This window comes from Biomphalaria glabrata, chromosome 4 (assembly GCF_947242115.1).
Source record: "Biomphalaria glabrata chromosome 4, xgBioGlab47.1, whole genome shotgun sequence".
NCBI classification, from domain to species: Eukaryota; Metazoa; Mollusca; class Gastropoda; family Planorbidae; genus Biomphalaria; species Biomphalaria glabrata.
The window spans coordinates 51017754-51042439 of NC_074714.1; the positions used below are offsets into that span (position 1 = coordinate 51017754).

Genomic DNA, 24686 nt, shown 5'->3' on the forward strand with positions numbered 1-24686 from the left:
ATCATTAGAGGACCTCGAAGTGCAAGATGCATGGCCTAGAAGTAAGGAGATATTCCTGACGAGCAAGGAGCGCCTATGTGTAAACAGTGTAAATGTTTTTATGCAATGGGTGCCTGTCCATTGCGGTCTGGTCAATAACGAGTGAGCCGCTAAAGCCCTTTACCTTCTGGCACCTGCACCTGATGCATCTCTCTCCTATGACATTGTTCGAGCTTCAGTCTGTGGGAGAGGATATAGCTGGGACAAGTCAGATAAGGGCAAAGAGTTACGACGGCAGATGAAAAGACCAGACCGTTAAGAGATGCATGGAAGCAATGAAAACGAGAAGAACAGGCCGCACTAGCACAGTTCAACAGGCTGTCCTAGCCCAGTTCAACAGGCCGCAAAAGCCCAGTTCAACAGGCCGCAATAGCCCAATTCAACAGGCTGTCTTAGCCCAGTTCAACAGGCCGCACTAGCCCAGTTCAACAGGCAGTCTTAGCCCAGTTCAACGGTCTGTCTTAGCCCAGTTCAACAGGAAGCACTAGCCCAGTTCAAAAGGCTGTCCTAGCCCAGTTCAACAGGCTAGCTGTCCTAGCCCAGTTCAACAGGCTGTCTTAGCCCAGTTCAACAGGCTAGCTGTCCTAGCCCAGTTCAACAGGCTGTCTTAGCCCAGTTCAACAGGCCGCAATAGCATAATTCAACAGGCTTTCCTAGCCCAGTTCAACAGGCTGTCCTAGCCCAGTTCAACGGGCTGTCTTAGCCCAGTTCAACAGGCCGTCTAAACCCATTTCGGAGTCGGTCATTGCATATAGTAACCATATACTTCAGGCGATTCAGGGAAAACTATGACACACGATTGCATAGAGGACGAAGAAATATAGATACCGGTAACATTTTGTCAAAGTGTCGCATCTTGCACGATACGCTCGAGAGAGGAAGAACTGGTCCATGTCCAGCTATAGGGTTATCCCTTTTACAGGGACAAGTGGACAAGGTTACCTTCGAATGCACTGTCCATTTTCAAGGGCTCTAAGGGTATAAGTCACTGCACAATACTCATTACGGTCACGAAAGATGTTTTAAATACGGTGATTAGGCTACAAAAGGAGCGAAATCGACCAAAAAATAATATAACGCACATATGAGAGCAGGACAGGTCAACTCCGTTTAACATTGGATCTATCTCATAGTACCTGGAAATTAGCGTTGATTCATACGTGTTATATGTCATAGATTCATATAAGTATGTTCACATTAACAAGAATTCTATCAGACAATGGGATACGCTATACAGGCCTTGTGTGCGAATCTATTATTACTAAATTAGCTACATTGCTAGTAGGCCTATTTGGCTACACCAGGGGTGGACAATTACGTCACGCTGGAGTGTTTTATGTGGCCCGCGGAACCTACAGAAATTAGGTGTGCTCACAGATTATACATATGAAAAATGCAAATATATTTTTAAAATACTTTAAAATATCTAAATAAATTATTGAAATTTCTGTTTCTTATCACTTATGATGAAGATACACATTGTCTCTGCATGTCATTTAAAAAATTTAAGTTGAAAGTAAATGAAGATTATTCTTATTGGCAATATTTCAAAATATTCAGTCAAAGACACAAACTCGGACCAGTATTTATTCAATGCTCTGAAGAACTGTGTTGGATTGAAACAAGATTGTAAATCGTAGCAACTTATCAGAAGCCGGTGATTTGACTGAGAAAAATAAAAGGTTTTTAATAAATTTAAAGATATATCCCTACTATAAGTACTTTTTTTTTACTAATATATTTCTAATGAAGCGTATAAGACATTGGAAAGATATATCAATGGGTTGTTTGCACATGAAATGTAGGCTATGTGCATTTTTTTCAAACAAAGTTTTCATATTTCTCCAGGCAAGCAAGCGAAAACACATTTGTCATTTTGCTTTGCTGAAAGGGGAAAATATTTCTAGTGAAATGGTTGAAAAGTGCAAGACTTATCTGGATTCCTTGATTGTGGAATTTGAAACCAAATTTTAAGACGTCAAGAGCTTGGAATCAGTTTTCAATACCCGCAGTTCACTATTTAGTGCAGAAACTGATTCAGCTCCAGCGGACATACTTCCAAGTAAATTGTGACCTGAAAGAGAACCTCCGGGAGTTTAATGGGTGCCAGAAACTGTATTTCCACAATTTAAAATAACTTAGCTGCTAAACTTTCATATTATTTGGGTCCACGTACGTCTGTGAAGAATCTTAAAAAAAAAAAAAAAAACAGGTAAGAACAGGTAAATGTGATGACTGACTGTAATTTGACAGCATTCACAAGGATAACAACTAGTAAGCTAGTGAAATGTTGTAATGTAAAAAAAAAAAAAAAACAATAACAAAATTTAAAATCAATATTCGCAAAATTCGTTTCAGAAATTGCTAAATCTTGTAATTCCTCAAGGGAAAGTGTACAAAGAATGAAACTATAGTGCAGAATACAGCATAGAATATGAGTTTAAAGATAGGCCCTATAATAAACACAGTTGAAAAAACATATTATATGGTGACAGAAGCAACTGCGACATGATATTTTTGTAAATGTTTATATTTTTGTTTAGTTTGTTTTAATTTAGTTTACAGACATAATTATAAAAAAAAATTATTAAAAAAAAAATTAAGCAAGGAAGTCCGTGTAAAAGGACAAAAAAAAAAAAACAAAAAAAAAAACAACATAGAATATTCAGTTCGTTCCCTCAATTTTGTTGTCCTCATAATATAGAAGCGTAAACAATTAGTTTTATTTTCTAGACACATACTTCATTTAAAGAGTTGAGCCGTTGAGCCTAATATATCTATATAAAAGATTATTTGTAAAAGAAATTACCGTTTTTTTTTTGTTGTTATTTTTACAAACGCATAGTATGATAGAAATTTATTATATTTCTTATTATCCCCTCCCAATCAATAAAAATATTAGAGTAGTGGCCCTGGACATCCTTTAATGATTTCGGAGTTATCCTTTTTGTAAATAAAAATATCTTATAAATCTAATCTAGAAGCTAGGCTATCTATCTAGAACTTATCAATAATAGAATCTAGATCTAGATCTATATCTAGAATTATTATAGCCGAATTATGCTATAGGGTCTATTAGAGTACGATTTAGATTAAAAAGGACTTTGGTCACGAAGTGAAATGTTGCTTTTATAGTTCTAAATAATTCTAATGTTTGTATAAATGATTTATTAATTTATTTTTAAGTAGTGTCCGAAGGAGTGTCACACTCTCACTCTCACTAGTCTCACACCAGTCACATCACTAATCACACTGATCAGAGTAGTGTCACTTATTAGACTCTAAATTAGTACTAAATAAAAAAAAATCTGTATAGTACTAATAATAGTAGACACTAGACTCTAGATTATTTTTCTAGAATCTAGATCTAGATCAACTAATCTATTTGAGTATTTCAATCATACAATTACAAGAAAAAGATTGATTAGAAATATAAATAATATAAAATATAATGTAAATGTAAGATAACTAAGAATAAGATTATAATAAAATATATCTAGCCATCTAATCTATTTAATTATTTTATCTATCTTAGTATCTTGTAGATAAGTAAATCTAGTCAGATTCTAGAATCTAGATCTAGGCAATCTAGGTTTACATTTCTTAGAATTCTTTCTTAAATCAAAATCGGCTGATCATATTCAGTTATTCAAGTTATTCAAGTTATTGACATTTGGAAAAAATGCCACTAAAGGATGGATCTTGGAGAATTCCGCCTCCTAAAAATATGAATTGGCTTTGGAAGATTTCTAGCAAATTAACAGTTGCCACTGTTGGCTTGTATAGTAAACTATGGCTAGGTAAAATCTTGTGTAAATTATATAGAATATAGATCTAGATCTGATAAGTTTTAAACAATGAATTAATCACTACTCAGATATTATTCTTAACAATATTTACATAATAAAAAAAATCAAAATGACTAAACTCAGGACCCCCCCCCCCCCAAAAAAAAAAACAAAAAAAAAACAAACCCACTTACATTGTTAACAAAAAATACTATTATTGAAAAAAATCTGAACATCTGTGACACGTGTCGTAGGCCAAACAAACTAGCTGAAACTGGGTCAAATTGATTTGACTGGGGCATTTTTGCTTGAGTCACCTTGGTCAGTTGAAGTCTCCATCACATACACTACATGACGAATCATATCTCCACCAAATGACCAATATCAAACTTGTTGTTGTTGTTTTAAAAATTAGTCATAATATAAATTATTCTTAGTATAGATCTCTTTAAATAATTTTATTAAGCATTTTTTTACATTAAGGTTAATAGATCAATAAAAAAAGTAAAGGACCTCTTTCAGGCCCCTTGCAATTTATAGGGAAGATAATGTAAAAGTTATCTGTTTCTATGGCTAACTTGGGTGTCATGTGACTAGCTTAATGATCAACTGCCTTTACGGTTTACTCCCAACTAAAGCTAGAGTTGGTCGACTCAGGGCATCCTAAAAATCCAGAAATTCATATTCCCAGTCTTCACTGAGATTCAAATCTGATACCCCTCGGTTTGGAAATCAAGTACTTTACTGCTCATCCACCACTCCCCACAGTTACCCATTAGAGCTGGGTGGACTCATAGCACCCTAAAGATCCCAAAATTGAAAATCCCAGTCTTCACCAGGGTTCAAATCAGGGATTTTCCAGTTGAGAAGCCAATGTGCTTTACCACTCAGCCACCACACTTTCAATTTACATTATACATTACTGAAAATCAGAATAAATATTGTTCAATAATCAATGTTCATGTGTAAATGTTTTTTTAAGCATGGTTAAATAAAGTTCGTGTTCACAACAAGGAAATCCTAGATCAAGCAATGCTGGATCGACCAAAATTTAAAGGATTACTTACTGTTAGTAACCACACAAGTTGTATGGATGATCCACTTTTGTGGGGTAATTACTTACATTAGAGATTCACAAAACATTTCATTTTTGCTTTAGTATTTGAAATACAAAACTTCAATATAATGAATGTCTCAGGATTGCCACAACTCTATTCTTATAATCATCACTTTTTTCAGTTTATAGTTGACATTCCTTGTTCCACATGCTAGGACAAATTTGTACAAATGCTCCTTCTTCCTTAGTGCTATTAGAGCTTGCAATGAGTTGCCTGAGCCAGCCAGGAAAACAGTGACTTGGCAGAGTTTAAGTCATTGGTTAACATGCTGTCTGGTCGTGTGGTTTGTGCGCTGGACTGTTGTTCAGATTTATCGATGGTCTCGAGTTGAAACCCTGCCCGCTCCCATCCCCCATCGTCCTGTGGGAGGTTTGGACTAGGAAGTAATTATCTTCTACTCTGAAGGAACATCCCAAACATGTAAAACATTTTAAATCCTGTGCTTTATCAGACTAGAAACTTATTCAAACAAACAACAAACATGCATGATTAGATGCATGACACATAGGACGTAATCATCTTTTTTGAAGTAACGTCTGTATTATATAAGTTAAGATAAGACATTTATCTTGGTGGAAAAAGTATGCTCCAATATACCTTTTATTTACCTCATCCAAGGCAACATTTTTTTTATATTTCAAAGAACTTGGGGACAAACTAAAATACTAAGGTCATACTAGAGTTGTCTAACTTTTTGTCTGGCAATAGAAGAAGTAGTATTTAAAAAAAAAGTAAGTGTTAAATTCATTTCACTTTTTGCATTTTTGTTCATTTCTCAGGAGTTTTAAAGACCAGACAGCTAATAAACAGAGATTTGATGCGCTGGACTTCAGCTGCTGAGGATATTTGTTTCACTAATAAATTTACATCACTTTTTTTCTCATTGGGACAAGTGTTTCCTATTGTTAGAGGAGATGGTGTTTATCAAAAAGGCACAGATTTTGCTATTGAGATTTTGGACCAAGGAAAATGGGTGCATTTTTTTCCAGAAGGTTTTTTAGATTTTCATTTTTTTTTCTCTTTGTGTACCATTTTTGTTGCCTATTTAAAGCTTTTTTATACTAAATTGATCAATCAAGTTTTTGCTTTTACTGCATTAACTAAGTACACTTAAATATGTCTTTGTTGTTAATTTTTCGATGCATAGTCTAGCACCAAGCTGCATTAAACTTTCAACAAACATTCTTATTAGAAAAAGACATTAACCAACCAGTCGATGACCTCTGGAATTTCATTAAAAACCATCTTAAAAGCATTATAGAAAATCACATACCAACTAAATACACATCAAACAAAATAAATAAATGCTGGTTTAATAATAGACTAAAGAAGCTTTGTAAACAGAAGGAAAACCTATATAGAAAATTTAAAGAAACTAATGCAGAAAGAGTTTACAAAAAGTATATAAAAATTAAACACTTAACCCAAAAAGTAAGCAGACAGCTGCAGAGTGAATACATAAACAATGTAATATCTAAAGATAACAACAAAAACCTATGGTCATACATTAAGTCTAAGAAAACAACAGGCATAGCACCATTAAAAGATGAACATAACATAATACATAATGATAATGAAACTAAAGCAAACATCCTAAACAAATACTTTGCATCAGCATTCTCAGCCCCAGGAGACAAAGACATATTACTGAATTTGAACCAAGTAGACAACATAGAAGATATAGTAGTACAAGAAAATGGAATTCAAAAACTATTAGCCAACACCAAACCAAATAAAGCATCTGGACCTGATGGTATTCCAGCTAGATTACTCAAAGAACTAAGCAATGAGCTAGCCCCAGTGTTCAAAATACTCTTTCAGGCTTCACTTAACCAGGGCAGAGTACCAAAGGACTGGAAAGAAGCTAATGTCACCCCCCTATTTAAAAAAGGAGAAAAATCTGACCCAGGAAACTACAGACCAGTATCACTTACCAGCATCACATGTAAAATCCTAGAACACATAATATGTAGCAACATCATAAACCACTTAGACAAACATAATGTCCTCACACCATACCAACATGGCTTTAGGAAATATAGATCATGTGAAACACAATTAATAGGACTAATTGATGATTTTTCAAAAGGTTTAGATAATAGTGAACAAATAGATGCTATCTTACTAGATTTTTCTAAGGCTTTTGACAAAGTTCACCACCATAGTTTGCTTAAAAAATTAAAATATTTCGGCATTAATGGTCCACTGCATCAGTGGATTAAAGATTTTCTGATAGGGAGAGAACAAACTGTAATAATAAATGGCTCTAAATCAACACTGATAACAGTAAACTCAGGTGTACCTCAAGGAACAGTCTTGGGTCCACTACTATTTTTAATTTACATAAATGATTTACCAATTTGCATTAGTTCAGGAACAAAAGTCAGATTATTTGCAGACGACTGCATAATATATAGAACAATAAAAACAACACAAGACACAGATATTTTACCAAGAGAATTAGATGAATTACAGAAATGGGAATCAAATTGGAGCATGTCTTTCCACCCAGAAAAATGTCAGTTGTTAAGAGTAACAAAAAAACTAAAACAAATTAATTCCACTTATCTTATTCATGGCAAACCAGTAACAGACTAAAAACGCAAAATACCTAGGTGTTATAATAAATGAAAAACTATCATGGAATCCACATATTGATGAAACTACAAAAAAATCAAACAAAGCATTAGGATTTATTAAAAGAAATTTCTATAAATCAAATAAGAACATAAAACTAAAATGTTATTTAACCTTGGTTAGGCCAATAATAGAATATGCATCCTCCGTTTGGGACCCCTCAACTCAAGAAAACATTAAGAAACTGGAACAGACACAAAATAGAGCAGTGAGATTCATAACAAACGAATATTCACATTTGACTAGAGTAACACCTTTAGTAAAATCACTAAATTTAGAAACCCTTCAGGATAGAAGACTTAAAAATAAAGTAGCAATTATACATAAAACACTGAACCATAATCTTCAAATACAAAAACAAAATTTAATAAAATACTCTGAAAGACACAAAGATAAAGGCACATTCCTCGTCCCATATGCTTGGACAAATTTGTACAAATACTCCTTCTTCCCTAGTGCTATTAGAGCATGGAATGGGTTGCCTGAGCTAGCCAGGAAAACCAGTGACTTGGCAGAATTTAAGTCATTGGTTAATATGCATGACTAGATGCATGACGCGTAGGATGTAATCATCTTCTTTTTTGAAGTAACGTCTGTATTATATAAGATAAGATAAGATAAAGATTATAGTTTTGGGTTAGTATGTTTGCAAATAGGGTGCTTCCTAGTCTAAAAAATAAATTAGGAAAGTACAACTATCTTTGCTTACTTTGCCACACTTTTAGAAACTCAGTTCTTCCATTAAATTTTAAGCTATTGTTAATGTCTTTTTTTTTTAATTAATTAATTAAATTTCTTTTATTCTGTTAATAAAAAGCTCACAAAAAGTGGACATTTTAAAAAGTTAAAGTAAAAGTACCAATTAAAGAAAAACAAAACATCCAGCTCTATCTTGAGATTTGATACCACAATAAATGTTAATACAATTACCGGTATTCAGAGTAAATTTTGCTTTGCTATTCAAAGGCTTTTCTTCATCTATCTGCAGAGCTGTTGTAAGTTCTTTGGCTCAAATAACTAGTCCTATATCTGAGATGAACTGCACATTGGTTTTTAGATCACGCAGCTCTCCATATATATAGTTTCCTTCTACTAGGGTGTTTGATTTGGAGGCAAAAAATTATATGTTGCTTGTGTCAGGATAGCTTGTTATAAGAATATTTGGATATTCATTTGGAGGATATTTTTTTTAAAAGTCGATTCTTATAGTTATTTTGGTTTAGTCATGGGTTATCTAACATTTCTGCACATCTGTTTTTTATTTTAGGCAAAGTGAACCTGACTCTTGAGTTAATGAGACTAAAATGGGGTAAGTATAATATTTCCCTATAAATCTTAAATCCTTTCTAGTGTTTTGTCAAAATTTTTACTTTGATATAGTTGGACTATCATTTCTAATCGTTTACTTGCTGAATAGACATTCTTTCATATTTATTTTCTTTTGTTGTCTGGCTGGCCAGGGTAAGATGAAAAGTATAGTTGCATTGATTTTTTTTTAAATAATCTACTAGATTTATCCTAAGTCATTTGATTGAACATTTGTTTTTGATTTTACAGACAGACCCTTATAAATTGATATTAAAGTAGGCTGCACTATATATTAATATTTATAAACATCTATACTTTCACTTATTCCTTTGAACCCCCAAGGGAGCATAGGGCCGCAACCAGACCACTCCACTGAACTGGGTTCTGAGCAGTTTTCTTTCTTCGTCTGCTCCCATGTCATTCCACTATCCTCAGCTTTGCTGGTGACTGACCAGTTTTGCTTGGGCCTGCCCATTTTCCTTGCAGATTCCAAGTGCCTTCTTTGAACAGTTGGTACTTGGTTTTTGCATGGTGTATCCTATCCAGCACCATTTTCGCTTTTTAATATCCTTGGCTATGGGTTTTGCTTGGTTCTTTCCCACAAGTTGAAAGTAGATATCTTTTCAGGCCACATGATTCTCAATATCCGGCATAGGCAAACATCTATTTTACAATTTACATATGAAGGCAAACGTCTATTTTACCGGTACAATATACTTATGAATATTTTAAAAACATTTATATTCAGCAAAAAAGTTTTTAGCTAGTAGGCAAGATATACTAATCTGCCTGCTCTACACTCTATTAACACATTTTTATTAATGTGTAGGACAAATTTAAAACCATTTTCTAATAATGATATTTTGTAATTTTCAGGTGTTGGACGGATTATTGCTGATTGTAAAGTGACTCCACTTGTTCTACCAATCTGGCATGTTGGTAAAAATAACTTATTGAAACATTTTAAATATATGGAATTATCAAAATACCTATTTCAAATTCTTGATTAAAACAATATGATTCAATGTAAAAAAAAATTATGTAAGAAAATATAAAATATATTCACTTTTTACATTTAATGATGCATTTGCCAGTTTGTTTATTAAATATTTATTTATTTTTGATCTTTTAGTGACAATAAATGTGCAATTTGTTTTCAGGAATGGATAAAGTATTGCCGACACGTTCCCCCTACATTCCACTAATAAATAAGGTTGAGTATTGTGCATGCCATCATGAAAGTTTCAATTTGGGTTCTTGAGGTTATATTTTTAAAGTAGAGCTTATATGCTTTAAGTTATTCCTTTCATAAGAGGTGCACTTATATTGAGCTAATGAAAGCTCATTTTGATATATATGATTCTAGATGTACAATAAAAGGAGGTTTCAAAATGCTATTGTCATTATATATTTATTTGATAGATAGCACACACAAATTAGTCCTCTGTTGTGAGTAGTTCTTAGATCATAAAAAAATTGTGTTTCACAGTGAATAGAAACTACTAAAACTGGATTATCAAGAAAAGCAAAAAAAGTCCATATTTCTTTCAACATTGGGAAGTAATACCAAAATTATATTAGCATGTTTTCAGGGTTCAATATTTTTTTAACTACCTTCTATTTAGTAAAATAGATGTATACAGATAGATGTACGGTATTGGGGGGGTTTTAATACAAAGGGCTAAAACTTCATTCTTTTCATATAAATTCCTGTTTTGAATTTTTGTTTGCTTTGTATAAAATTAGCTTTTAAATTTTTCAAGAATTATAATGTATGTCATTATTTTCTATCATTAGAGCGTCACCTATCTGGTAGGAAATCCAATAGATTTTACCAAAGAACTGAAGTTTTTGAAAGATTCTAAAAAGACACCAGTAAGTTTTGCAGCATGCAATATTATTATTATAGCTTTTATATAGCGCTACTTTCATGCTTATAGCATGCTCAGAGCGCTTTGGTCCAATCTCATTTGTGGACCAGTGGGGGGGAGGGGGGGTATCTAGGAGTTGGTTTTCCGTGCTGCCCGAGTTGGGTGTCGAACCTCGAGCCCCCTTATAGGTAGCCAAGACAAGCCAAGTTCATGCGCACTTAGCCTCTCGACCACGCTTCCCACCAGAGAAGGTTACATTTTCTTTACAGCATGTAGGTCGCAGCTGGGGCTGTGTAGCCATGGGGAATACTGCATTCCTCATTAATCTTCAGACTTGACAAGCCTTATTATTATTATACTTTGTTGATATGTGCTATAAAAAATTTTGTGTATATATTGATTCTAAAAATTGGACTTACAGGATACAATATATTGATCATGTTTATCAACACTTCTATAGACATTTCCTATCCGAGTTGTAAAAAAAAACTTCTGCTACTGACATATGTTCAAACTATATTTTGAGATGAATTAAAGTTGATTGCCAACATCATCATGCACAACAATTAAGTGGAGCAGGCATTTTTTTGTTCTTACATACCAGGTATTAAAAAAAATGTACTTGTCATTAATTCTGTAGTAATTAGTGAGATGTTCTTAGTTATTTTCCTGAAACCAACTTCTGAATGTCAGGGCACTGGCTGTATTTGATGCAACTGGATTTCTGATGAGATGTATGTCATTTTTCAAACCCTGTAATGGATAACTGTCTCTCCATACAAGTAGCTGCCAACAAAACCTATCAATCATCATTAGATACAATCCAAAACCAAGCCTTGTGGTTAATTAGTGGAGGTATGAGAACTACTCCCACAGCAGCCTGTGAAATAGACTCCAATATTGAACCTCTTAAGTTAAGGCGCAACAGAGCAGCATTAGAAGCTATTGAGAGATACAGAAGGTTGGAGGACGATCATCCAAATAAATTACTAACACAGAGAAATAGGAAAAACAACCAAAAAAAGCAAAGGACTCTGATCCAACTTACTGACGAACTAGCCCTAAAACACCACCTACCCAATAACAGAGAAAAAATTACCAGGTTTTCAAACATTACACCCGGACTAAACTACAAACAACCAACCATCAAAACACATTTACTAAAAAACACCTTAACAAAAGAATCAAATCCACTGGAGCTCAAAGTAGGCACGCTTGAAACAATCGAAAGCTATCAAAAAACAGCTATAAATATTTATACAGACGGATCAGCTTTCAAAGCTACCATCAATGCTGGTCTTGGTGCCTTCCTGGTCTTCCCTAAAAATAAACACTTTGAGATAAGTGCACCCTGTGGTGATTACTGCTCAAACTTCCAAGCCGAAATTGAGGCAATTACCATAGCACTCCAGACAGTGGAAAACAAATTATATGAAGGAGTGCAACCACCATCAGATATTGTTGTCTTTACAGACTCCCAATCTACTCTGCAAGCACTTAACAGCAGCACCTCAAACAGCCCAAGAGAGTTGACAACACTCATTGTGATAATTCACCAGATGATATCAAAATTAAATATCAATATTACACTACAGTGGATCCCTGGACACATTGGCATCATGGGAAATGAAAAGGCAGATAAGCTATCAAAGGCAGGTTCATCTATGGAACAACCAGATAGACCTGTTAACTACCTCACCCTAAGGTCAATGTTAGTCAACAATCACAAAGAGGAGTGGCTCAACCAATGGGCATCAGGAAACACAGGCAGAGCCATGTACAGAGAAATGACTACGCCTAACAAACTGGACAGTATTAACTTCCTCCCCCGCAAAGAACAATCTACAATCTTCCAACTAAGAACAGGACACACACCACTATTAAATTACCACCTGAACAAAATAAACTCCACACAACTACCCCTTTGCAGACATTGCGCCCACCCCTTTGAAACCGTAAACCATATCCTCTTTGAATGCCCCTCCCTAATCCACCTTAGGCAGACCCTACTTCCACTACAGCCCAACATAACCAACACCCTTTACGGCAGTGCTGAACAGCTGAAGAAAACAGCACACTTTTTTTCCTTGGCACAGTCTGCAAAAGAGCTCACAGCTCAGCAGCAATAAAGCTGGCTAGATGAAGAAGAAGAAGAACAAACCCTGAAAGTTCACAAATCTTTCATTGAAATTTTACTTGAAGAGCCCAGAATTTGGATCATTTTTGTTATTCCTTACTGCATAAAGAGTTTCAGTTTTGCTTGGAAGGCACTTATGTATGTACGCATGTACATGCGAAATCAACTTTTTAATCCCTTGTGGTTTGGTGTTCAATTCATTCATATATGACGCAATGTTACATAAAAGATTAAATCCCACAAGTACAAGGGGTCATCCGCTGAGGCATTTGCACAATTTCAACCTCAAACCATGGAAACCATTTTAGTACATTTCCTTGGCTTAGCTAGTTAACTTCACTGTGAAAGAAGAGCTCTATACTTGACTACTGTCAGAAAATTTGTTGATTTCACCCCTGTGATTTGATGAAGCTTACAGAGTTGACCACTATCTTAATAACATGCTTCTGGTTCAACATCTTTCTGCAGAGATTTTGATGGTGAATCATGAAGCAACACAGGTTCGACTCAATTCTCAATTAGACTCAATGACTGTTCTAATATATTTAATATTTCTTGCATTATCCACTCTGGTATCTCATAATAATTCAGGCACCATCAGAAGTCACCCCCTATAGTTTTTCTGAAGGAAGAGCATAATGCAGTTTTATGTTATGTTTTGTAAAAACAACCACACTGTCATTTTTTAAATTTCTTCAGCTCTCTCAATTCATCAGCACAAAAATACAGTGTCACTAACATTGTCAACAAAAGAAAAGTACAAAAAAATGCAGGAAAGCAGTGAAATTTCTGTATTATTTCAAACAGTGAAGTTTTCAAATATTGCTTGTTACTTTTGCTTTCTACATTTTCTTCTTTGCTCTTTGTTCTCCATTTACGTTCCAAATATTGCTTATAATTACTGGAGATTTTATTCTTTGAAGTCGAAACCTTAAATAGCCAGCTAGTGTAAAAAGATGTAGCAAGTGTTGATCGTCTATGTATTGTACGTTTTTTTGCTCACTTTAATATCAAACCTCTTATTATTTAGGCTTAGTCTTCTTCTAGCCAGCTTTATTGCTGCTGAGCTGTGAGCTCTTTTGCAGACTGTGCCAAGGAAAAAAAGTTTGCTGTTTTTTTTCAGTTGTTCAGCACTGCCGTACAGGGTGTTGGTTATGTTGGGCTGTAGTGGAAGTAGGGTCTGCCTAAGGTGGATTAGGGAGGGGCATTCAAAGAGGATATGGTTAGGCTTAATTGGCATTAGGGATCTTTCAAAAGGGTATCCTTGGTATTGCTTGTCTCTATATTTCAATCTTTCCCTACCTTCCTTGTTTTATTTTCTTACATTTTTCTTTAGGTATCTTTATTGTGTCACCACATTTCTTTATATCCCATTCTTTCCTTTCTTTGTCTATGTATTTTAAAATTGAAAGAATAAAATCCAAATTGTTCTTATTGAAAAATGTTATTGAACAGAAGATAACTGTGTTCAAATCTAACAATGAATGCCCCCAATACTTACATAATTCCAATATTGGTTGCACAGTGATTTTAAAACTGATAGAAAACAAACTGCAACCTCTTTCTTTTCCCCAAAGTCCCTTTCGAACAATACAAGTCTTATACTATTTGTATGCATAATACTTTTTAATGTTAAGTATTTAACAAGATAATGTTTCTATATAATAAATGTGCACTTATCCAGTTAAGGCATGGTGACTGGTTTAAAACAAAGTTTGCCCTTAGGCGTTATAATTTGATAGAAACCACTTATTACTTGCTTTGAAAACCCTGCTTATGCAATAATCCAAGCAATGGGAAAAAGCTGAATGCCTGCTGTAATAAAAAGCTCATTTGGGATCAGATCTTTCAACTATTATGCAATGAAGCAAATTCTAAGGCGTGCAATGGAAGATTCCACTGTACCACAGTGTTGTGAATGTGATCTTGATGCTTGAAACATACTGAGTTTCACCTTTAACACACACTCCTTGATATACCCAACCTGCGATCATATAGGTCAGTGTTAGTGATGGGAAGGTCAGACAGAAAGCTAACAGTATAGCAGAGTACAGGTCTGTCAACTTTTTTGTTGACCTGAATTGTAGCTGTATAAGAAATGCTTCAGATTTTTTATGGAGAATTATTCAAGTTAAAATTCGTTAGATGTTTTTGGACTAGGGCAGGGGAGGGCAACATTTCTGTATCGAGGGCCGCATTAAAAAAAGTTTGGGAATGGCGGGCTGCATTTATATTTTAGAAAGATAAGCTTGCTGTGTAGAATGTCTTTTAATTCATATGTACACTGTATTACACAATTTTCAAATTGCTGTTGTCTTTTTATATCACAATATCCCCACAAATATACAGTTGTACTTAATGTGCAGTATTTTACTTTTTACACTCGTGCATAATCTTTTTTAACTGTGCAACTATCTTACTAGTTGTTACCCCTGTGACTTCTGTCAAATTACAGTCAGTCAACATTGACCAGTGATTATATTTGTTTAGTTTCCACAAAAATACTTGCACACTGAATGAGACAATAATATTTGTTCCGGAAGTTAAATGTCGGGACGGGCGAAGCCTGCCCTTGTGGAGCATCACCAGAGAATGCTGACCATGTCCTTCAATGGTGCTTACTAAATCAAGGGACCCGAACAAGGCTCTCCAAATACTATTCGGAGAACTGCCTGATCTGGAAACCACTACTCGGTTAATCTCAGATAAAGGATTACTGATCTGAACCCTCCAACATGTAAAATGAGAACGAAGAAGAAGAAGAACTGATGTATGTGTACCCAAATAATGTGAACAGCTGCAACGTTTTTTTAAGTGTGGAAATACAGCTTCTGGCAGCCATAAGACTCCCGTGGTAGTGCTGACTGGAACTTCTCTTTGCTTTGAGTTATGTCCTCTAGAGCTGAATCGGCTTCTCTTAATAAGATTAGTGTTGTACTTTTAATCATTTCACTAAAGATAGTTTCACCTTTCAGCAAAGGAAAATGACAAAATATTTTTTGCTTGCTTGTAGAAATGGGAGAGCCTCTATTGAAAAGATTTCACATGCATTTACATTTCATATGTAAACAATCAATTGCAATAGATACTATATAAGACATGAAATTTTTTCTTCCACTCTTCATTAGAAATATTGGTAACAAAGTCACAGTCAATGTCCTTCAAGTAACATAACAATTTCATCCTTGCGATTGTATATTCTTCTCCTTTGCCTTGCCCATGCTAGGCTAGCGGATGCATTGGATTATTTATTCTTAAATCAAAACTACCAGTGCTCAACTCCCCTAGGTTTAGTGTGTTTCACCTGTGTATTATATAAACGGATGTGTAAATCATATGCAGCTTTGAGCAAACTTTGTTGTTTTTAAGTTTATGGTTCTCAGTCAAAGAATCGAGCTCCATCAGTTGTTACACTTGCCATCTTGTTGCAAGCCTATCCAACACTCAGTCATTGCGTCTTGAATTGAGTGTATTGATGTATAGCCAATAAGCATAATCTTCGTTTACTTTAAACTTTTTATAATGAGACAGTTTCAATCATTTATATAGATATTTTTTTAAAATATTTGCATTTTTATATTTATATACTGTGGGCACACCTGGTTTTTGTAGGTGTCGGCGGGCCGCAATTTGCCCACCCCTGGACTAGGTGATACAAATACACTTTAATCATCACAATCCTGCTCTGATTTTATTGTGTGGGAACCTTTGTTCTTAAATTAAGTCATTACTTTTTGTTTTCAGCAAAACATTAGCACTTTAGGGAAACTTTATGCAGCTAAACATTGAGGACAAACTCATAAAAAAAGAGCTCTTTTTTTTTCAAAGAAAGAAGTACTAATCTGGAAGGTTTGGGCTTCAACTCTGAAGGAACATCCAAAATAGTTTTTATTAACAAACATGTAATGAAAATTCAACAATTATTTTTAATCAAGCCTGGCTAATATGTATAAATTTGGTGTTTTCATAACACTAGTGAGGAGTCACTGAGAAAGCAGTGATGTACCAAAAATGTTGCCTTGCATGCTTTTCTGATGTTTTTGTATGCAAACTTTTTCCACTTGGCAATATTTAGATATTTTTAGATATTGACAAATATTTAAGATATCTATAAGAAGTAGTATTACAATTGAAATGTCAGACTGTAAGAGCTCAGCAATATGGTTTTAATAATTTACCTCTTGCATTACTTTTCCAGCAAGAAATCAGGAAATATGTGACAGACAAAATACAAGAAGAATTCAAGGTGCTTAAAAATGTGGCAGATAAACTTCACACAGAATTAACTAGGTGACATCATGTGCTTTTGTTTAAATCTGCCATTGTATTTGTTGTTTTACAAATGTTTGTATACTGATTACTATGTGAAAGTGCTGTTACCACATGGTTATTCTAATGAAATAAAAACACAGGACACTAGTTCATGGTCTGCAGTTTTAATCTTTCTTTTAACAATAATTATTTTGAACACTTGTATGACCAATGGTAAAATAAAAATTAATCATACCTCTAGAGAGTCATGTTAGGTTTAACAAAGGCAGAAAACATTTCTTTTATCTATATGGATGATAATAATTAACAGTCAAGCTATATTCTCATATTTCAGCACTTTAATAAATACTGGTACAAAAAAAAAAAGTTAAAATATCAAGAAAATGTGTGTTTTTGTTTATTAGATCTATAAAATATGATTAGTTATTTACAAAACAATTTGATTACATTTATAATTATTCAAAATCTTTCCATCTAGTGAAAAGTTGTCTGCAAAGAAAAAAAAATCAACTGGCATGTGCTAAGCATTTTCATTTAAAAGAAATAAAAATATGAGTGTGATATTAAGCATGGCAATAATAATTTTTTTTTTTTTGTAACACTAACAGTGCACAACAGATGTGCAGAACTAAAGGAAAAAAAAAAAGGTCTAATTGTTACATACATTTTGCACCAGGACTATTTAATTTATAATAAAGTTACAGAAAAAAAAAAAAAACACACAGAAAGAAACAAAAATCCACAATTTTAACACATTGACAATAATAATTTACTTCCTAATAGGAACAAAGAAGTCCTTAGTTCCAACTCTTCCGCTTGAACGGCTCCTAAAAACTCTACAGCATCTAAAAATCAACATGTATTTTATACAAAAGATGAGATATTCTTTTATATTGTAACATATTCCTGTCCTTTTTATAAACAAATCGTCAAGGCACCGAGAAATGTGAATTTCAAAACAACAAAGAAGTTGACCCTATTTAAACGTATAAATAAAAGCAAAACTTCACCCTTATGCACATAAAAGTTAACTACTATTTTAAATTCTATCTAACCTTGTAGGCTTAAATCCTGTAAGTCCAGTTTGTCTTGCCAGGTACAACTAATAGTGATACTACTACAGTAATGGCCCAATAAAAATAGTTACTGAAATGTCACATTTCACAGCAGGGATGATTGTCAGAAATAGTCAAACTATCCAACTAACTTACAAGGGCAAACTGTACACAAATCACAAGTTTGAATAAAAAAAAAATAATTAAGAGAATAAATAAATTGTATTGGGATACAAAACTGATGTATAAATAGTGGTAGCGCATCAAAGTGTTCAAAGAATGGATTTAGTCTTTGGCTATTGAAAATTAAGTTTGTGGAGCTTCTTTTTTTATATATTGTGTATGATGGTTCATTAATTGAAGGAACTTGATCTACATGTAGGATTGGGTTTAAAAAAAAAAATGCCACAAAATGTTTGGATAAAAAGAGAAGCTAGCTTACAAAATTATTTTAGAAAAATTACCATTAAATAAAAAAATGGTTTAACAGTTAAAAGTCGTGATTAAACAAAGCATACTTTTAGGAAATTTTACAAATTAACCCACCTATGACAAATTTAAGTTGCCTGGGGCAAATGAACTATTCTAAAAATATGGGCTGATCAAATTAAAAGCAATTTAATATGTAGGGCAATATTTTTTTTTCCCTGTATATTATCTATTGCTCTTACTTTTAGAATAATAATAAATAAAGTATATCAACATACAAACAAATGTTTGACATTAAGTTAATGTTTATCTTTTCTTCTTTTTTAATATTTGCGTTTTAGCAGGATATCCAAGTCCATGCACATTAAAATTAGGAAACAAATTTGGAAGAATAGCAGGCTGTATTGTTCTCATGGGCTTAGGTGCTGCCGTACATGGTGGGGCAGGCTGTATTGTTCTCATTGGTTTATTTAAAGGAGCAGATTGAGTAGGGGGCTCACATACATTTTGCTCTTTTAATTTCTTTTCTTTTTCAATAACTAACTCCACAGCCCTGTTTAATGTCTCGCGGAACCTGTTGCGCACAATGCGCAGCCGCTCTTTGGACGGCAGAGTCTGAATCTGAGAGAAGTCTCTTGAAATCTTAATTTTGTTGGGTGGTGTTCGAGGTGCCATCCTCAGGCAGATCTGACTGTTGTGAATCTCTGCATGGGGTCTCAATAAAGTGAACTGAGGCTCAGGTTTGACCTTCTTTGAGCCTGAAGTATTTAAGCTGCCAGCAGAGGAAGATGATGTATTATGTCCCGTGTTGGAACTTTGCTTGTGTTTCAGGCTTTTCCCTTTCCCTTTGTGGTTTAGTTTTTCGGAGGACATTACACTAGCCGAGTGGCCTGGGACTGTCCAGCCTACAGGAGGGAGCACTGGATAATCATCATTGGCCTCACAGTCAATTTGTTTCATATATGTTGAAATGCTTTGTGTGGAAGCAGTTGTTTCATTTCCCATATCACTAAGCATAGAGGAAGTGGTATCATCAAATGATGAGAATGGCAAAGGGGTTGGCCAATTAATTGTACTTGTTGATGGCACATGACGTTCAGGACTTTGCAGAAAAAGCTTTCTTTGTCTAGTTAATGGGCGACCGCCAACCACTCCCGGAGTTTTTACTAGCGACCCACTTGGGCTATCCTCGGGTAGCTTTGGACTCGACGTAAGAAGTGGATTTTTAAACGGGCTAACATTTGGCGAAGATTTCTTGAAAGGGCTATTGGTTAAAAACGGTTGGTTTCGCCTGGGGCTTTTGGCTGGGCTTCTAATTAGTCCCTCCAAGTCTTCACTGCCTAAACCAAATAAGCCTTCTTGAAAATTATCTAAAAAATTATCATCCCAATCTGGAATCGGTAGATTATCGAGAAGAGACCGATTACCAAACAGATCGGCTCCCGAGGCAGCTTTGTGGGGGCTTGGTGTGCCTTTACATTCTCTCTTTATGTTACTTCTTATGGGACTAGAATAGCCACTTGACTTATGGGGACTTGGTGTACGCAACAAATAGCCTGACTTGTGGGGGCTAAAGCCAGATTGCAGATCAGGTGTGCAGTACTGCTGCCTCTTTACAGGGCTAGGAGTATTCAAAAAGTTTGAGAACTCTCCAAATTCTGCAAGTGGTGATGAGTTTCCCCATGATGCAATGTCTAGTTTTCTTTTATTAGGAGTACGAAGCTTAGAACGATATTCTTCACTCTCATTCATGATCTTTTAATCTGGAGGAGAAAAAAAAATATTTTCCTTATTTCAGAATATAATTGTACAATTTAAAAAAAACATACAGACATATATGGCATGCATTTCTACAAGATTATGTAAGATACTTATATACTGCTAAAAACAAGACCAGAATTACATTAAAAACAAACAAAATACAAAAAAATAATTTAAAAAAAAATTAAATTTGTAATAGATCTAGACCAGGGGTGGGAAAATTATTACCCACAGGCCACATAGAAATCAGGTATGCCCACACATTACACATATAAAAATGCAAATATATTAAAAATAAATAATTGTAAGTATCTATTGAAATTATTGAAACTTTTGATTCTTATCAATTACAATGAAGAGGCTAATGAAACATTGTCACAAAATGTCCTAAAAAGTTTCAAGTAAAAGAAGATTATTCTTAATGGCAATATTTCGAAACATTCAAACAAAGACACAAAACTCAGGCCAGTATTTATTCAATGCCATGAAGAACTGTGTTGAAAGTGTTGGTTGGCTTGAAACAAGATGGCAAGGGTAACAAATGGTGGAGCCTGTGCTTTGACCGAGAAAAACAGGCTTTTTAATATAAAGAACAATATCCATAAACTCATAACGGGAAAGTTTACACAAAGCTGCATAGACTATCAAACACATTGTTCTCCATGATATCTCAGTGTTCTCATATTTGACATAGGGCTGCCTTAGGCATAGGCAAACTAAGCAACTGCTTAGGGCCTAAGATTGATGGGGGCCTCACACAAGATATAGGAATATAGGCTTTATTATTATAGAGAAGAAATAGCGAAACTTGTCCTCAATGTTATTGTTGAAGTATACTAGGTTTTTTTAATAAATTGCATAACTTTAGTCTTTTTACCGTAAATTTTTTTCTCTATTCTATTTGGGGCCACCAAATTCACTTCAACTAGGGCCTCCAATTATCTAAGCCAGCCCTGACTGGCAATTTTGAGAAGTACTTGAAGGTTTGGAAATCTATAACTATAGCAAAAAACTAAATCTATAACTATAGCAAAAAACTATCTATAGATTCTACATTCTACTTAGACAAAAAAAAAATATGATGGTCTAAGCCGATTCCTGGCAAATTATCATTCAAGCCCCAGCCCAATCAATGGGTTGTAAACCACATAAAACATAAAGGTCTAGAGATACAAGATCTAGAATCTAGATCTAATAATAAATAATAAACTGTAATAATAAATGGCTCTAAATCAACACCAATAACAGTAAACTCAGGTGTACCTCAAGGTACAGTCTTGGGTCCACTACTATTTTTAATTTACATAAATGATTTACCAAATTGCATTAGTTCAGGAACAAAAGTCAGATTATTTGCAGACGACTGCATAATATATAGAACAATAAAAACAACACAAGACACAGATATTTTACCAAGAGAATTAGATGAATTACAGAAATGGGAATCAAATTGGAGCATGTCTTTCCACCCAGAAAAATGTCAGTTGTTAAGAGTAACAAAAAAACTAAAACAAATTAATTCCACTTATCTTATTCATGGCAAACCAGTATCACAGACTAAAAACGCAAAATACCTAGGTGTTATAATAAATGAAAAACTATCATGGAATCCACATATTGATGAAACTACAAAAAAATCAAACAAAGCATTAGGATTTATTAAAAGAAATTTCTATAAATCAAATAAGAACATAAAACTAAAATGTTACTTAACCTTGGTTAGGCCAATAATAGAATATGCATCCTCCGTTTGGGACCCCTCAACTCAAGAAAACATTAAGAAACTGGAACAGACACAAAATAGAGCAGTGAGATTCATAACAAACGAATATTCACATTTGACTAGAGTAACACCTTTAGTAAAATCACTAAATTTAGAAAGCCTTCAGGATAGAAGGCTCAAAAGTAAAGTAGCAATCATACATAAAACACTGAACCATAATCTTCAAATACAAAAACAAAATTTAATAAAATACTCTGAAAGACACAAAGATAAAGGCACATTCCTCGTCCCATATGCTAGGACAAATTTGTACAAATACTCCTTCTTCCCTAGTGCTATTAGAGCATGGAATGGGTTGCCTGAGCTAGCCAGGAAAACCAGTGACTTGGCAGAATTTAAGTCATTGGTTAATATGCATGACTAAATGCATGACGCGTAGGACGTAATCATCTTCTTTTTTGAAGTAACGTCTGTATTATATAAGATAAGATAATTCACTAATGAAAATCTAGATCTATCGAATTTAATCTAGATCTAGAATCTTAAGACTTAACTCGTCTCAAATGAAAATTGACAGTCTCAATCCTCAGTAAAACTTAGAACTAGCTGTTTATTAACTGTTCTAATTAGAGAGATCTTGTCTATAATTAAACTTAAACTATAAAACTAGTAGAGTCAATAAGACACGTGACTTAGAAGGATCTCTGTGGCATTTTATGAAGCTCACTAATAGTCATATATATATATATATATCTATTATTTATTGACTGACTAAATTCTACTAAATTACTAAATATATAGATGTTCTAGATCTAGATATATTTATAGTGTAAAAAAAAAAAAGGTCTAATCTTACATTTCTAATCTAGACTAGAATACACTAGATCTAGACTGACTAGACTTAGATTAGTCTTAGTGAATCTATCTAGATATACTAATAATCTAGATTCTCCTAGCGTAATCTAGAGTGACTTAGTTTAGTCTTCGAGTCGAGTGGTTAGTGGATCTAGATCTAGCTAGATTGTCTAGAATCTAGATTATAGATCTAGTTAGGTGGCTTAACTTAGTGACACTTTGAGTTAGATCTTATCTTATATAATACAGACGTTACTTCAAAAAAGAAGATGATTACGTCCTACGCGTCATGCATTCAGTCATGCATATTAACCAATGACTTAAATTCTGTCAAGTCACTGGTTTTCCTGGCATGCTCTTCTAGCACTAGGGAAGAAGGAGTATTTGTACAGATTTGTGCTAGCATATGGGATGAGGAATGTGCCTTTATCTTTGTGTCTTTCTGAGTATTTTATTAAATTTTGGTTTTGTATTTGAAGATGATGGTTTAGTGTTTTATGTATAATTGCTACTTTATAACTACTTAAAAAAAAAAATTGTGCTAGATCTAGACCAGGGGTGAGCACATTTTGACCCTCAGGCCACATAGAAATCAGGTGTATGCTCACACATTACACATATAAAAATGCAAATATATTAAAAATAAATAATTGTAAGTAGATCTATCTTAGATACTATAGTCTATCTATTAAAATTATTGAAACTTTTGATTCTTATCAATTACAATAAAGAGGCTAATGAAACATTGTCACAAAATGTCATTCTAAAAAGTTTCAAGTAAACGAAGATTATTCTTAATGGATATTGTTCTTTATATTAAAAAGCCTGTTTTTCTCAGTCAAAGTACAGGCTCCACCATTTGTTACCCTTGCCATCTCTTTCATGATCTTGTTTCAAGCCAATCAACCAACACTTCAACACAGTTCTTCAATTCATTGAATTGATTGAATAAATACTGGCCTGAGTTTTGTGTCTTTGTCAGAATGTTTCTAGATATCTATTAATCTTCCTTTAGATCTAGTAACTCGTATGATCATCTAGTCAATATTTGTCTTGGACTTGGAAATCAAATGAGTCAAATTAAAGTTAGCCTGCATGTCATTCATGACCACTATCATTGATCTTACTTATTAAGTTATTAACTTAACTGTCTTAACTTACTAGTAATACTAGTCTAGATCTAATAGTAATATCTAGAATAATATTTAATAACTGAAGTGAGTTTGAGTATCCATAATCATAGAAATTCAGTTATTAATGTCATTAAAAATGATTAATGATTATTCACTTATTCAGTCAAACAGTGGATATAGATCTAGAATCTAGCTGTTAATGTTATATTACTTCTAGAGTCTACAGTACTGACTTATGTGACTACCACTGACTACTGTGACAGAGTCACAGACTCAGTGAGACTGAGACTTCAGATTCTAATTCTAAGTATTCTAGATTTTTAGAATAGATAAGCGAAGTGAACCTTAAAATAAAATTTGCCGTTTGTTTCTTCCTTAATTGGTGTTTTCGATATCTCCTAGCTTGAAAGCAGGCTAGGCTATTAACAGACATTTGGTGCTAGTCGTCCATTATTAGGCGCATAAAGATTTGTTGTTTATTAAAATCCAGTTCACACATTGGCGCCATTGTCAATAGCGGAAGTTGATCTTTTATTGGAAGAAAGTTGACTAATCAGATT

The 24686-nt window shown here is 33.9% G+C and overlaps 2 protein-coding genes across 6 annotated transcripts; one reads left to right on the forward strand and one right to left on the reverse strand.

Annotated features, from left to right (window-relative positions):
- The first annotated feature begins 2994 nt into the window (after nucleotides 1-2994).
- On the forward strand, nucleotides 2995-17317 carry LOC106077900 (tafazzin-like). Of its 4 annotated transcripts, none has more exons than XM_056027946.1 (9): nucleotides 2995-3191; nucleotides 3575-3839; nucleotides 4810-4938; nucleotides 5725-5937; nucleotides 8850-8891; nucleotides 9767-9829; nucleotides 10051-10103; nucleotides 10688-10765; nucleotides 17097-17317. In XM_056027946.1, the coding sequence occupies exons 2-9, from the start codon at nucleotides 3722-3724 to the stop codon at nucleotides 17190-17192; spliced, it is 792 nt and encodes a 263-aa protein (XP_055883921.1). In that variant the 5' UTR covers nucleotides 2995-3191; nucleotides 3575-3721; the 3' UTR covers nucleotides 17193-17317. The 4 variants fall into 4 exon arrangements, with proteins under 4 accessions (XP_055883921.1, XP_055883923.1, XP_055883922.1 ...); XM_056027948.1 differs by having other exon boundaries at nucleotides 2998-3191; nucleotides 3647-3839; XM_056027947.1 differs by having other exon boundaries at nucleotides 2998-3191; nucleotides 3685-3839.
- A 1-nt stretch (nucleotide 17318) lies between these two features.
- Nucleotides 17319-24635, reverse strand: LOC106077899 (uncharacterized). Of its 2 annotated transcripts, XM_056027927.1 has the most exons (3): nucleotides 24471-24635; nucleotides 22130-22199; nucleotides 17319-20417 (listed from the first exon to the last, which is right to left on the reverse strand). In XM_056027927.1, exon 3 carries the CDS (start codon nucleotides 20404-20406, stop codon nucleotides 18961-18963), a length of 1446 nt encoding a protein of 481 aa, XP_055883902.1. In that variant the 5' UTR covers nucleotides 20407-20417; nucleotides 22130-22199; nucleotides 24471-24635; the 3' UTR covers nucleotides 17319-18960. The 2 variants fall into 2 exon arrangements, with proteins under 2 accessions (XP_055883902.1, XP_013094050.2); XM_013238596.2 differs by lacking the exon at nucleotides 22130-22199.
- Between the last annotated feature and the right edge of the window lie 51 nt (nucleotides 24636-24686).

What these genes read in the sequence shown, in the direction of transcription:
- LOC106077899 (XM_013238596.2), bottom strand. Translation starts at nt 20,406, where the DNA reads ATGAATGAGAGTGAAGAATATCGTTCTAAGCTTCGTACTCCTAATAAA.
- LOC106077900 (XM_056027946.1), top strand. Translation starts at nt 3,722, where the DNA reads ATGCCACTAAAGGATGGATCTTGGAGAATTCCGCCTCCTAAAAATATG. An exon ending in GGATGATCCACTTTTGTGGG is followed by an intron (nt 4,939 to 5,724) that starts GTAATTACTTAC and finishes TTCATTTCTCAG; the next exon opens with GAGTTTTAAAGACCAGACAG. An exon ending in AAGATTCTAAAAAGACACCA is followed by an intron (nt 10,766 to 17,096) that starts GTAAGTTTTGCA and finishes TTACTTTTCCAG; the next exon opens with CAAGAAATCAGGAAATATGT.